Source organism: Pongo pygmaeus, chromosome 6 (genome assembly GCF_028885625.2).
Source record: "Pongo pygmaeus isolate AG05252 chromosome 6, NHGRI_mPonPyg2-v2.0_pri, whole genome shotgun sequence".
Classification (NCBI taxonomy): domain Eukaryota; kingdom Metazoa; phylum Chordata; class Mammalia; order Primates; family Hominidae; genus Pongo; species Pongo pygmaeus.
In genome coordinates this window covers 8,511,461-8,524,381 of record NC_072379.2, presented here as the reverse complement: position 1 = coordinate 8,524,381, position 12,921 = coordinate 8,511,461, and the positions used below count along the sequence as shown (strand labels likewise).

The 12,921-nt window shown below is 50.4% G+C and overlaps 1 protein-coding gene across 1 annotated transcript in view; it reads right to left on the bottom strand.

The window, feature by feature from the left end:
* The window catches only part of LOC129041678 (myosin-16), a 71,965-nt gene that overhangs the window by 4,300 nt on the left and 54,744 nt on the right, over window positions 1–12,921 (bottom strand). Inside the window, exons 33-42 of the mRNA XM_054497113.1 lie at window positions 12,474–12,606; window positions 9,734–9,950; window positions 8,860–8,996; window positions 8,661–8,764; window positions 7,173–7,365; window positions 5,063–5,266; window positions 3,702–3,827; window positions 2,135–2,305; window positions 857–1,057; window positions 56–283 (exon numbers count right to left, since the gene is read on the bottom strand). Of these exons, the coding sequence (XP_054353088.1) occupies window positions 83–283; window positions 857–1,057; window positions 2,135–2,305; window positions 3,702–3,827; window positions 5,063–5,266; window positions 7,173–7,365; window positions 8,661–8,764; window positions 8,860–8,996; window positions 9,734–9,950; window positions 12,474–12,606 (1,687 nt within the window). The 3' untranslated portion in view covers window positions 56–82. The remainder of the gene's footprint in view (window positions 1–55; window positions 284–856; window positions 1,058–2,134; window positions 2,306–3,701; window positions 3,828–5,062; window positions 5,267–7,172; window positions 7,366–8,660; window positions 8,765–8,859; window positions 8,997–9,733; window positions 9,951–12,473; window positions 12,607–12,921) is intronic.

The window sequence follows — 12,921 nt, the reverse complement described above, 5'->3', positions numbered from 1 at the left end:
AGTGCAGGGAAGGAGCGCTCTGAGCGAGACCGTTCAGAGCGGAGTCCACACCTACCGGCTGTGGCCTAGGACACGGAGGGCCTCACTCCTCAGAAAGGGTTTTTGAGGTGCCTGTCTTGGACACCTGGATGATCTCCACGGAGGTGATGCCCTTGCCGGCCACACGGTGTCTGGTGCGCAGCTTGTTTAGGGCGGTCTCTGCCATGCCGGCCCGCTCCTCAGCGTCATCCAGCTCGTGCACCGTCTTCCTGTATCGAGCCAAGGTCTGGTTGGCCTGGTCCTCCTGTGACAAAGGCACGGTGGGAAACGGAGCATAAATGTGGCTGGTTCTGGTTAAGTGTGCATTTAAAAAAAAATTTTTTTTTTTGAGAGACAGTCTTGCTCTGCGCCCAGGCTGGAGTGCAGTGGTCTGATCTCGGCTCGCTGCAACCTCCACCTCCTGGGTTCCAGCAATTCTCCTGCCTTAGCCTCCCAAGTAGCTGGGATTAAGGTGCCTGCCACCATGCCCGGCTAATTTTTGTATTTTCAGTAGAGATGGGTTTCACCATGTTGGCCAGGCTGTTCTTAAACTCCTGACCTCAGGTGATCCACCCACCTTGACCTCCCAAAGTGCTGGGATTACAGGCATGAGCCACCGTGCCTGGCCTCTTTACAAGTTCTTATCTCTGGTGTGTAGTGTCTGGTCCTCCCTCCCACTGGATTCCAAGGAGGAGACACCAGGGACATGAGCCTCGCAGAGTCATCTTAGGGCCAATGCTTGCTTCTTTCCCTGTGGTTAATTCCCAGCAAGGCTGGCGACCCACACTGAGAAACAAGCGTCAGGGAAGGAGGAGCCAGGAGGCGCATGGACACCCACCGCCTCCTCGATCTGCCTCTTGTAGACCTTCAGCTTGTTCTGTAGCTTCTCCACCAGCTCCTGCATGCGCTGGTTGGTCTTGTGGTCCTCCTCTGTCTGGAAGACCAGCTCTTTGAGGCGACGCTCATTCTTACGCAGCATCTTGACTGTCTCCGCGTGCTGTTTCTGTTCCCCATCCAGCTCTGTCTCTAATTCCTTGATCTGTGGGAGGAAGAGAGGAATGCAGCTGAGCAAACGTGTGTGTTTTGTTTTTTGTTTTTCTGATAGGGTCCTGCTCTGTTGCCCAGGCTGGAGGGCAGTGGCGTGATCATGGCTTACTGCAGCCTTGACCTCCTGCGCTCAAGTGATCCTCCTGCCTCAGCCTCCTGGAACACGTGGTTTTGAGCTTCAAAGCTCAGTGGCCTCAGACAGGGGCGTTGTGGCTGCAGTGTCCACCGCCTGCCCAGAGGTGAGGGGATGGACCCTGGACAGGAGAGTCAGGTGGGCTCTGCCTTTTACAGGCCATGGTGTGGTTGTCAGACACTTTCTCTTGAGCCTCAAATTCCCTCCTCTGGGAAATGGGGGTGTCAGGGAGTCAGATAAAATGATGGAATCTTCTGGGCCCTTCCAGCTCTGGCATTTCATGGGGTAAAGACTAAGGCTTGTTTTCTTTCAGTGAGTAAAAAAAGGCAGGGAGAATATTGGGGACGCTCTGCTTGAGGCTAAGGACATTCTGGGGAGGAAGGTGACCCGGAGGGAAAAAGGAGAGGAGAACTTGAGAGAAATTAGAGCTCTTCCCTCAATTTCCTTTTCTTTTTCTTTCCCTCCCTTCTTTCTTTCTTTCTTTCTTTCTTTTCTCTTTTTTTCTGAGACAGGGTCTGGCTCTGTCACCCAGGCTGAAGTGCAGTAGTGCTATCATAGCCTCAATCTCCTGGGCTCAAGCTATCCTCCCAACTCAACCTCCTGAGTAGCTGGGACTACAGGCATGTGCCACCACACTCAGCTAATTTAACTTTTTTTTTTTTAAAGAGATGGAGGTCTCACTATGTTGCCCCGGCTGGTCTCAAACTCCTGGCCTCAAGTGATCCTCCTGCCTAGGCCTCCTAAAGTATTAGGATTACAGGCGTGAGCCACTGCACCTGGTCCTTTCAATCTCCTCTTCTTTCCCAGCACTTGCATAACCCGATTCTTCATCAAACACAGGACATGTTTTTGGCAAAAGACAGGCATCTCACACACACACACCCCACCCCGCCAGATCCCCATTCCTCCCTTGGCTGAGCCCTGCATCGCCCTTACCCTGGCTTCCAGCTTCATGATCATTCGCTTGCCGCCTTTCAGAGCCAGCTGCTCGGCCTCCTCCATCTTGGCCTGCAGGTCTTTGATGGTGACCTCGTAGTTCTTCTTGATCTTCTCTAGGTGCATGCAGTGGTCCTGCTCTTGCCGGAGTTCTTCTGCCATGCGGGCGGCCTGTGGGTGGGGAGGAGAAGAGCAGGAGTTGGAGCTGGGTGCTACCCAGGCTCATAGCTCCTTTGAGAGATGTGAGACCTTGTCTCCTGGTCTCTAGGAAACCAACTGGTTGACAAGGAGAGCCCCGCTGACATGCTGCTGGGGTTTGGTGGAAGGGGTGCCCTATGCTCCCCTTTGCCCCTGAGAGGGGAGGGGGAGCCAAGCTCATGCCTCCCATCCCCATAGACCCCCACCAGCCAGGTGCACTCAAGCCAAACCCTACTGACTGCCATCTCCATGAGGGGCACAGCATGGAGGGTGGGAAAAGCACAGCCTCTGGAGTTGGAAGACCCAGGACTGTGTCCGGCCCTGAGTGACCTTCAGCACATTGCGTATCCCCTCTCAGTCCCTTTCTCCTTACATTCATTCTACAAATGTTCATGAGGGTCTATGGTGGGCCAGGCATGGGCCTGTGCTCTTGGGAGGTAGCAACAAGCAAGACCAGCAACGTTCCTGAACTCCTGGGATTTCGATCAAGTGAGAGGAGCCTGATGATGAAAATCTGTATTCCTTCATCTTCCAAGTGGAGAGTAAACAGAACCCACCACTTGAAGCTGGTGTGAACAACCGAAGGGATACTGGGCTGAGAGTACTTGGGGGCACATCCTGCCAACATCCTCCTCTGCATCCCTGGGCTCAACCACCAATGTCCTCCTCTGCGTCCCTGGGCTCATCCATCTTCCTTTTACTAGCCCTTCCCTCAAGGCTGTTTGATTTGTTATTGTTATTATTTCATGTTTTGAGACAGGGTCTTGTTCTGTCACCCAGGCTGCAGTGCAGTGGCGGGATCATGACTCACTGCAGCCTCAAACTCCTGGGTTCAGGTGATCCTCCCATCTCAGCCTTCTGAGTAGCTGGGACTACAGGCACGTGCCATGACACCTGGCTAATTTTTAACATTTTTAGTAGAGACAGGGTCTTGCTATGTTGCCCAGGCTGGTCTTGAACTTCTGGCCTCAAGCAATCCTGCTGCCTTGGCCTCCCAAAGTGCTGGGATTACAAGTGTGAGTCACCATGCCTGGCCCAAGGCTGTTTTAATGCATCCCATTGCCAAAAAGCCTGCCCAGATGAACCCACTTTGATGGCTTCTTTGATGCAAGACCCCGGGCCTTGTGTTATAATCTTTCACATAATCACCTAGAGCTTGTAATTCTTTCTTATTTCACGTGTGTGGCTTTTTAGACAAGCCTTGGGCTCCTCCAGAGCAGGGCCACATTCTCCCTGGCAGGGAACTATGCTCGGGTCCACAGTGGCCCACCATGGGAGGAGGTGGCCTTCCTGCCCAGGCAGCCTGGTCCTCAGCAGGTGCCCAGGCCCCGCCTGCCAGCTGCCAGCAGCAAGGGGCACACGCACTTACGTCCGTCATGGCCTTCTTGGCTCTCTCTTCGGCCGAGCGGAACTCACTGATGAGCTCCTCGTGCTCGTTGGAGATGCGCTGGACATCTGACTCCAGCTTGCGTTTGACCACGAGGAGGCTCTGGTTCTGGAGGAAGAAATGGAGATATCACTATGAGCCAGGGGTCTGCATGGGCCTTCCTGTGTCCAGGAAAGAACACGACCTCTGCCAGACATGCTTGCCAGACCCCAACAGGAAATGGCCCTGGGCCCTCTGCATGGGGTATGGGTCCCTCTCCTGCATTCTTTTTTTTTTTTTTTTTTTTTTTTTAGGCAGGATCTTGCTCTGTTACTCAGGCTGGATTATGCAGTCATGCAGTCACAGCTCACTGCAGCCTCAATCTCTTAGGCTCAAGCGATCCTCCCACCTCAGCCTTCCAAGCACCTGGGACTACAGATGTGCACCACCACACCCAACTAATTTTTCGTATGTTTTTAGAGACAGAGTCTGGCTATGTTGCTTAGGTTGGTCTTGAACTCTTGGCCTCAAGCAACCCTCCCACCTCTGCCTCCCATAGTGCTGGGATTACAGATGTGAGCCACTGTGCCTGGCCAGGATTATATATTTTATTTTATTTTTATTTTTGAGTCAGAGTCTTGCTCTGTCGCCCAGACTGGAATGCAGTGGCATGATCTTGGCTCACTGCATCCTCAACCTCCAGGGTTCAAGTGATTCTTGTGCCTCAGCCTCCCAAGTAGCAGCTGGGATTATGGTATGCATCATCACACCTGGCTAATTATTGTATTTTTAGTACAGATGGGGTTTCACCATGTTAGCCAGGTTGGGATGTGTGTGTATATATATATATATATATTTTTTTTTTTTTTTGAGACAGTCACTCTGTCACCCAGGCTGGAGTGCAGTGGCATGATCTTGGCTCACTGCAACTTCCGCCTCCCGGGTTCAAGCAATTCTCCTGCTTCAGCCTCCTGAGTACTTGGGATTACAAGTGTGTGCCACCACACCTGGCTAATTTTTGTATTTTTAGTAGAGACAGGGTTTCATCATGTTGGCCAAGCTGGTCTCGAACTCCTGACCTCAGGTGATCTGCCCGTCTCGGCCTCCCAAAGTGCTGGGATTATAGGCATGAGCCACAGTGCCCGACCCAGGCTGGGATATATTTTATATCCTGGACTTTTAGGTCACAATTTTACAAAAAGCTCTGCAGATGAATTTTGAAGATTTGCTGAGTGGGGTGCACTGCCTGCCTCTGAGTTTTGAGGGGGGCTCACGTGGTTTGGGCACCAGCCTGGCCTCACCCCAGCACCCCCTAACCCCCGGAGTGTGGGTGCGAGTGGCACTGACCAGGAGCCTTGTCCTACCTGGATGTTGATCTCGTTGTGCCGCTCGGTGATTTCCACCACTTCCTGCTCCAGCAGCTTGCGTGAACGCTCACTGCCCTCCAGGGCTGAGCGCACCTCCTCTAGCTCTGTCTGCAGCAGGCTCAGGCGCCGCTCCTGCAGGTTGTACTGCTCCCGCAGCTCCTCGTGCTGCCTGGCATCCTCGTCCATCTGGACCTGCAGGTCCTGGGGGGCACAGGGACCCAGCCTCAGCCCATACACTGGGCTGTGGTATCACCTTGGGGGTGGCCAGGCGTGAGGGCGCCGTGAGCTTTATCAACTGGGTTCAGCAGGAAACTAGGCAGGCGGGGAGGCCACAAAAGAAGAGTGAGGAACAGACCTGGTGTTGGGGAGTTTATGGTGTGGTGGAGCCCCAGCAGGGCCAGGACCCAGGAAGTTGTCTAACATGAGGTCAACATGAAATCAAACCTTTCCTGATGGTAGAGCACCTGGTGTTCCCAGCACAGCATTCTCCAGGAGGCCTTCCCAGTGACCTCTGCCAATCATATTCTAATCCTGGCTATGCTGATCCTCAGCTCTCTTCTGTCCTCTTATTTCTCTCTCTTTTTTTTTTTTTTTTTTTGAGACGGAGTCTTGCTCTGTCCCCTAGGCTGGAGTTCAATGGCATGATCTCGGCTCACTGCAATCTCTGCCTCCCAGGTTCAAGTGATTCTCCTGCCTCACCTTCCCAAGTACCTGGGATTACAGGTGCCTGCCACCACACCTGGCTAATTTTTGTATTTTTAGTAGAGATGGGGTTTTGCCATGTTGCTCAGGCTGGTCTCAAACTCCTGACCTCAAGTGATCTGCCCACCTCGGCCTCCTAAAGTGCTGGGATTACAGGCATGAGCCACCAGGCCCGGCCTGTTCTCTTATTTCTCCATAGGACTTATCACCAGTTTTAATAATACAGTTTTATTTTTGTTGCTGTCTGCATGGGGATGTTTGTCTGTTTTGTCCACTCTTTGTTTTGTTTTTAAGACAGGGTCTCACTCTGTCACCCAGGCTGGAGTGCAGTGGTGTAGTCATAGCTCACTGCAATCTCCAATTCCTGGGCTCAAGCGATCCTTCCACCTCAGCCTCCTGAGTAGCTGGAACTACAGGCACGAGCACCATCATGCCAGGCTAATTTTATTTTTTATGGAGATGGGGTCTCGCTATGATGCCCAGGCCGGTCACAAACTCAAGCCTGGCCTCAAGCAATCTGCTCTCTTCAGCCTCCTGAGTAGCTGGGACTACATGTGAACACCAACTATGCCCAGCATTGTCTTGTCCTCTCTTGGACACCTAAAATAGTACCTGGTTAGGGCACATCTCCAGTTAGCAAGTGTCGGATGTGTGGTTCCAGCTATGTATGCTGTAAAGACCAGCCTCATAATGGAATGTTTGTAAAGGGATCTTCAGCTCTGTTTGTGTTTATTTTTTAAGGCAAGTAGTGGGCATATGAGTTTTGTTGTGTTCTTCATTTCTCTATGTCTGAAATAGTTTATAATAAGTAAAAAATGATTTTACAAATCAAGACAGGGCTGGGTGTGGTGGCTCACGCCTGTAATCCCAGCACTTTGGGAGGCTGAGGTGGGCGGATCACCTGAGGTCAGCTGTTGGAGATCAGCCTGGCCAGCATGGTGAAACCCCATCTCTATTAAAAATACAAAAATTAGCTGGGCGTGGAGGTGGGTGCCTGTAATCCCAGCTACTTAAGAGGCTGAGGCAGGAGAATTGCTTGAACCTGGGAGGCGGAGGTTACAGTGAGCTGAGATTGCGCCACTACACTCCAGCCTGGGTGACAAGAGCAAAACTCTATCAAATAAATAAATAAATAAAATAAAAATCTAGACAGGCCCAACTTCCTGTTTCCCTCCTTTGGTCCATCTTTCCAATTATCCAGAATCTGGACTTTTGGTGGTTGAGGGCCTCTTCTTTATATAGTCCCCAAGCCTCCTGCTCCCTGGACTGCCAGCCACCCCACATTCTCACTCTTATGCCTTTATGCTGGCTGAAGACATGCATTGAGTTAGCCCCCTTTTGGCCTTCAGACTCAGCCGATGATGGTGTGCCTTGTATCTCATTTCTCCTCCTCCCAGACCGCTACCTTGATTTGCTGTTGCAGCCTTTTCAGTGTCTTTACAAGTTCACTGTTGTTCTTGTTGGCGTGGTCCAGCTGGATTTCCATCTCATTCAGGTCCGTCTCCATCTTCTTCTTGAGCCGAAGTGCCTCTGCCCGGCCCTTGGCCTCCGCCTCCAGGCTGGCCTGCAAGGACTCGATTGCCCGCTGGTGGTTCTTCCTGTAAGCCCAAGCAGAGAAGACCTTGGCATACGGGGCTGGCTGTTCAGTCTGTGCTAAGCCTTCCTAGAGAAGAGGTCTTAGCATCAGCATGAGTACAGGCACCATGTTGTGAAATTAAACAAACCCTTAAAAAGGTGCAAGACAGGGATGAGGGTTTCATGCTTTGGGGAAATGAAAGGAAGGTCATTTTGTTGTTTTAGAGTCACTCTGTGGCTCAGGCTGTAATGGAAAAACCGTCACATTCTGTGATGGTGTAGTAGTGTGATCATAGCTCACTGCAGCCTTGAACTCTGGGGCTCAAGTGATCTTCCCATCTCAGCCTCGCCAGTAACAGGGACTACAGGCCATGCCACCACACCCAGCTATTTTATTTATTTATTTTTTTTTGTAGAGCGGGGTTTTGCTATGTTGCCCAGGCTGATCTCAAACTCCTGAGCTCAAGGGATCCTCCCATCTCAGCCTCCCAAAGTGCTAGGATTACAGGCGTGAGCCACTGTGCCCAGCCAAAATTAAATAACCTTTATGCTTCAATGGATACCTTTAAGAAAGTGACAAGACAACCCATAGAATGGGAAAAAATATTTGCAAATTATATCTGATAAGTCTAGTGTTCAGAATATATAAAGAACTCTTACAACTCAACAATAAAAAGAAGCAATCCAATTTCCGAAAGGGGCAAAGAACAGACTTTTCTCCGGAGAAGATATACAAACAGCCAGTAAGCACATAACAGATTCTGTGCTTCATTAACCATCATGGCTAAAGTACTACATCTAAAGTGTTCATAGGCAGGCACGGTGGCTCATGCCTGTAATCCCAGCACTTTGGGAGGCTGAGGTGGGAGGATCACTTGAGGTCAGGAGTTCAAGACCAGCCTGGCCAACATGGTGAAACGCTGTGTCTACTAAAAATACAAAAATTAGCTGGGCACAGTGGCACATGCCTATGATCCCAGCTACTTGGGAGGCTAAGGCAGGAGAATTGCTTGAAACCAGGAGGCGGAGGTTGCAGTGAGCTGGGATCGCACCACTACACTGCGGCCTAGGCAACAGAGCAAGACTCTGTCTCAAAAAAAAAAAACAAAAAAACCCAAAAAACAAAGTGTTCATAAACTAGACACAGTAGTGTGAGGTACAGTCTTTATTTCCATTTCATAGATGAGGAAACATGTTCAGCGAGGTTCACCTGAATTGCCCAACATCACATGACTAGTAGGTGGAAGAGACCCAGGTTTCTGAACTCTGCTCCATCACACTTCCCAAGAGTCAGCCTCCCATCCCACCAGCTCCATACCTGGTAGCCTCAAATTCTTCTTCTTTCTCGTGGATTCTCCGGTCAATGTCAGCTTTAACCTGAGCCAGTTCCAACTGAATTCGAATCACCTTGCTCTCTTCAACCTATCAGGAATATAAACATGAGTCTTTCTAGCCAAGAAGATGTGCAGTGCCTGGTCAAGGGTCCACAGTCCCCAAGGTGATGGCCCCACGGTTACCTCCAGGGAAGACTCAGCTTCTTCCAGGGCCACCTGGAGTTCTTCCTTTTCCATCTCCAATTTTTTCTTCAACTTCTGCAGCTCATGCACACTCCTTCCTCCCTCACCCAGCTGATCAATGAGATCCTTTATCTCCTCTGAGATAGAAATATTCATGTTAATAAGACTCAGCATTCCAGGGTCATGGCAGGTGGCACCGTCATTCCTCCATTGGGGTAAGAAGCAGGCCTCCCAAAGTGCCAGGATTGCAGACATGAGCCACCACACCCGGCCATAATCTTATTTCATTGTCATGACAACCTTATAAGGACGGTAGAATTATTTCCTCATTTTATTTAATTGATGTATGTATTTATTTATTTATTTTTGGGACATAGTGTTGCTCTGTTGCCCAGGCTGGAGTACAGTGGCATGATCTCGGTTCACTGCAACCTCCACCTCCCAGGTTCAAGCGATTCTCCTGCCTCAGCCTCCCAAGTCGCTGGGACTACAGGCGCCCGCCACCATGCCCTGCTAATTTTTTGTATTTTTAGTAGAGACGGGGTTTCACCATGTTGGTCAGGCTGGTCTTGAACTCCTGACCTCAAGTGATCCACCCTCCTTGGCCTCCTGAAGTGCTGGGATTACAGGCATGAGCCACCACACCCGGCTATTTCCTCATTTTATAGATGAGGAAAGTGAGGCACAGAAAGATTAAGCAACTCGCCTAAAGTTACACTGCTGAATGCTGAAGTGCTTCTACAAAGCACTTGCTAGAAAGTCAACAAACATTTATTGAGCCAGGTACTCAACTGATGATGTGCTCAGGACGAAGGGGACTCTGGCTGTGTCCCCTCCCTACAGGCCCATCCTGTCCACCTGCCCTCTGACTCACCCTGCAGGGTCTTATTCTCCTTCTTCACGGACTCTAGATGCTCCAGAGACTCCTCGTAGGCAGTCTTGATCTTGAAGCTCTCTGTCATGTACATGCGGCACTCCTTCTGCGAGCTGTCCACTTCCACCTGCAACTCCTCACACTTCTGCTGCCACTCAGCCAGCATCTTGTCAAAGAGCCTCTGCTTCTTGTCCAGGGCAGCGGCTGCAGCATTGGCCTAGGGAAAGTTGGAAATGGCCTCTAGGGGTCCAACCTCCCTGCCTCTGTCCCCTACTCCGACCCCCCCAACAACCTCTCTTCCTTCCCTTTCCCCAGTAACTCTTGAGACTACGGACTCCTTGGGAATTGGAATGTAATTCAACACCTATGGCAGAAGCACAGAACAGAGTCTGCAAAGAGCTGCATGCCAGTTCTAAAACTTCCCCCTGAGAGATGTGTGGCCTGGAGCATTCCACCTTATTTTCCCAGGTTAGAATTCTCTCAGGTGTAAAATGAGCAGTTTGGGCCACAGTGGCCTTCCCAGATTTATGACATTTGGCCTCCCCTTAATATATTTCACTGTAATGTAGTAATATACATTACACATCAACTCAAAACTGACTACTCTTAGACTTTATTTTTCTATAGATTTCATCCATCTCATAACTCCCTGGCAACTATTTGCTGTTGTGCTATATTAGCTTGTGTAAAGTTTTGCTTTGTTTCTTTTGTAGGGTAGCAAACCCTTTTTGAGTTTCAGGACTTTTTTTTTTTTTTTTTTTAATTGAGATGGAGTCTCACTTTGTCACCCAGGCTGGAGTGCAGTGGCACGATCTTGGCTCACGGCAACCTCCGTCTCCCGGGTTCAAGCGATTATCCTGCCTCAGCCTCCTGAGTAGCTGGGATTACACAGGCGTGCGCCACCATGTCTGGCTGCTTTTTGTATTTTTAGTAGAGATGGGGTTTCACCATGTTGGCCAGGCTGCTCTCAAACTCCTGACTTCAGGTGATCTGCCCGCCTCAGCCTCCTAAAGTGGTGGGATTACAGGCATAAGCCACTGTGCCCAGGCTTTTTTTTTTTTTTTCCCCAAGAGATGAGGTCTCACTCTGTCACCCAGGCTGGAGTACAGTGGCATAATCATAGCTAACTGTAGCCTCAGCCTCTTGGACTTAAGCAATCTTCCCACCTCAGCCTCCCAAAGTCCTGGGATGACAAGCATGAACCACCTTGCCAGAATTGTTTTCTGAAACCTCTCACGTGGATGTGATCTCCGGCCTACGCGGCCACTTCATGGAGCCATGTTCTTGTATTGGGCTGCATGTGGCCCCTCACAGCCAGCATGAATCATGGTTCCATCTAGACCAAGACCAGGGAGGTGTATGCCAGTGGAAATCTTATTTAATTCTCATAGAGACTGGCAACTCAGTTTGAACCAGGGATGCAAATAGGAATAGTTAGCCACACAAAGTGTGTGGGATGTAGTTTGTGTAAGAGGGGAACAGGGAAGGTGCTTCATATAAATTTTTTTTTTTTTTTTTTTGGAGCCAGAGTCTCGCTCTGTTGCCCAGGCTGGAGTGCAGTGGCACGATCTGGCTCACTGCACCTTCCGCCTCCTGGGCTCAAGTGATTCTCCTGCCTCAGCCTCTTGAGTAGCTGGGACTACAGGTGCCCACCGCCACGCCCAGCTAATTTTTTGTATCTTAGTAGAGACAGGGTTTCACCGTGTTGCCCAGGCTGGTGTCGAACTCCTGAGTTCAGGCAATCTGGCTGCCTCAGCCTCCCAAAGTGCTAGGATTACAGGCATGAGCCACCACGCCCGGCCGCATTGTGTAACTTTCAGGGGCAAATTTTACCCTGCTTGTGGCCCTGTTGATTTATTTGAGACAAGGTCTCACTCTGTCTGCCAGGCTGGAGTGTAGTGGTGCAATCATCGCTCACTGCAGCCTTGAACCCCTGGTTCAAATGATCCTCATGCCTTAGCCTCCCAAGTAGTTGGGACCACAGGCATGTGCCACCACACCTAGCTACATTTTTAATTTAAAACCTTTTTGGGGGCTGGGCACAGTGGCTCACGCCTATAATCCTGGCACTTTGGGAGGCCAAGGCGGGTGGATCACCTGAGGTCAGGAGTTCGAGACCAGCCTGGCCAACATGATGAAACCCCGTCTTTACTAAAAATACAAAAAATTAGCTGGGCGTGGTGGCGGGCACCTGTAATCACAGCTTCTCAGGAGGCTGAGGAATGAGAATCGCTTGAACCCAGGAGGCAGAGGTTGCAGTGAGCCGAGATCGTGCCACTGTACTCCAGTCTGGGCAACAAGAGCCAAACTCCGTCTCAAAAAAAAATAAAAATAAAAAAATATTTTTTTTCTTTTTTTCTTTTCTTCTTTTTTCTTTTTTTTTTTTTTTTGAGACAGGGTCTCCCTATGTTGTTCAGGCTGGTCTTGAACTCCTTGGCTCAAGTGATCCTCCTGCCTTGGCCGCCCAGTGTGTTGGGATTAGAGGCATGGGCCACTGTGCTTGGTCTTGTGGCCCTGTTTAAACAGTAGCTTGTTGAATGTTAGATCTTGGAAGGGTTCATGAACACGTGCTCAAGCAGCAGCCATTGTCCAGCAAGTTCCTGAAGGCATCCCTGCACTGCACCTTCTTGAATCATGTGTTTCTTCCTGATGACCCCAGACGTGTGACAGCCTCGCCCTAGCCCTGTTGTGGGCTCTCTGCCCCGGTAAATAGGCAGCTTTGAGCATTTGACCCTCTGACCTTTTCCAAGTCGATGGTGAGGTCCTCAACTTCTGCCTGGAGTCTCTGCTTATTTTTCTCGAGGGAGGCGGCCCGGGCCTGGGCAGTTTCAGCTGCTTCTTCTGCCTCCTGAAGCCTGGCGGCCAGCTTCCTCCTGCAAATGAGAGCCAGAGGGGCTGTCAAGGAAACATAGGTGCTCACAGGCACCACTTCCACATTGCCAGGGCCAGAGTGTGATGGGTATGGTACTAAGCTCTGGTGTCAACCTTGGAAACGATGCAGTGTTTACAGGACAGCCACAGCTGTCCATTCACTCTCTCATTTATTCATTCAACAAACACTTACTTTCTCTACTCTGTACCAAGGATTGTTGCAGGTGTTAGGGATGCAGCAGTGAATAAAACAGGCTAGGATACCTGCCCTAACAAACGAAATGTTTGTTCTGGAGCTGGGAGGAGGCAGGCAATAC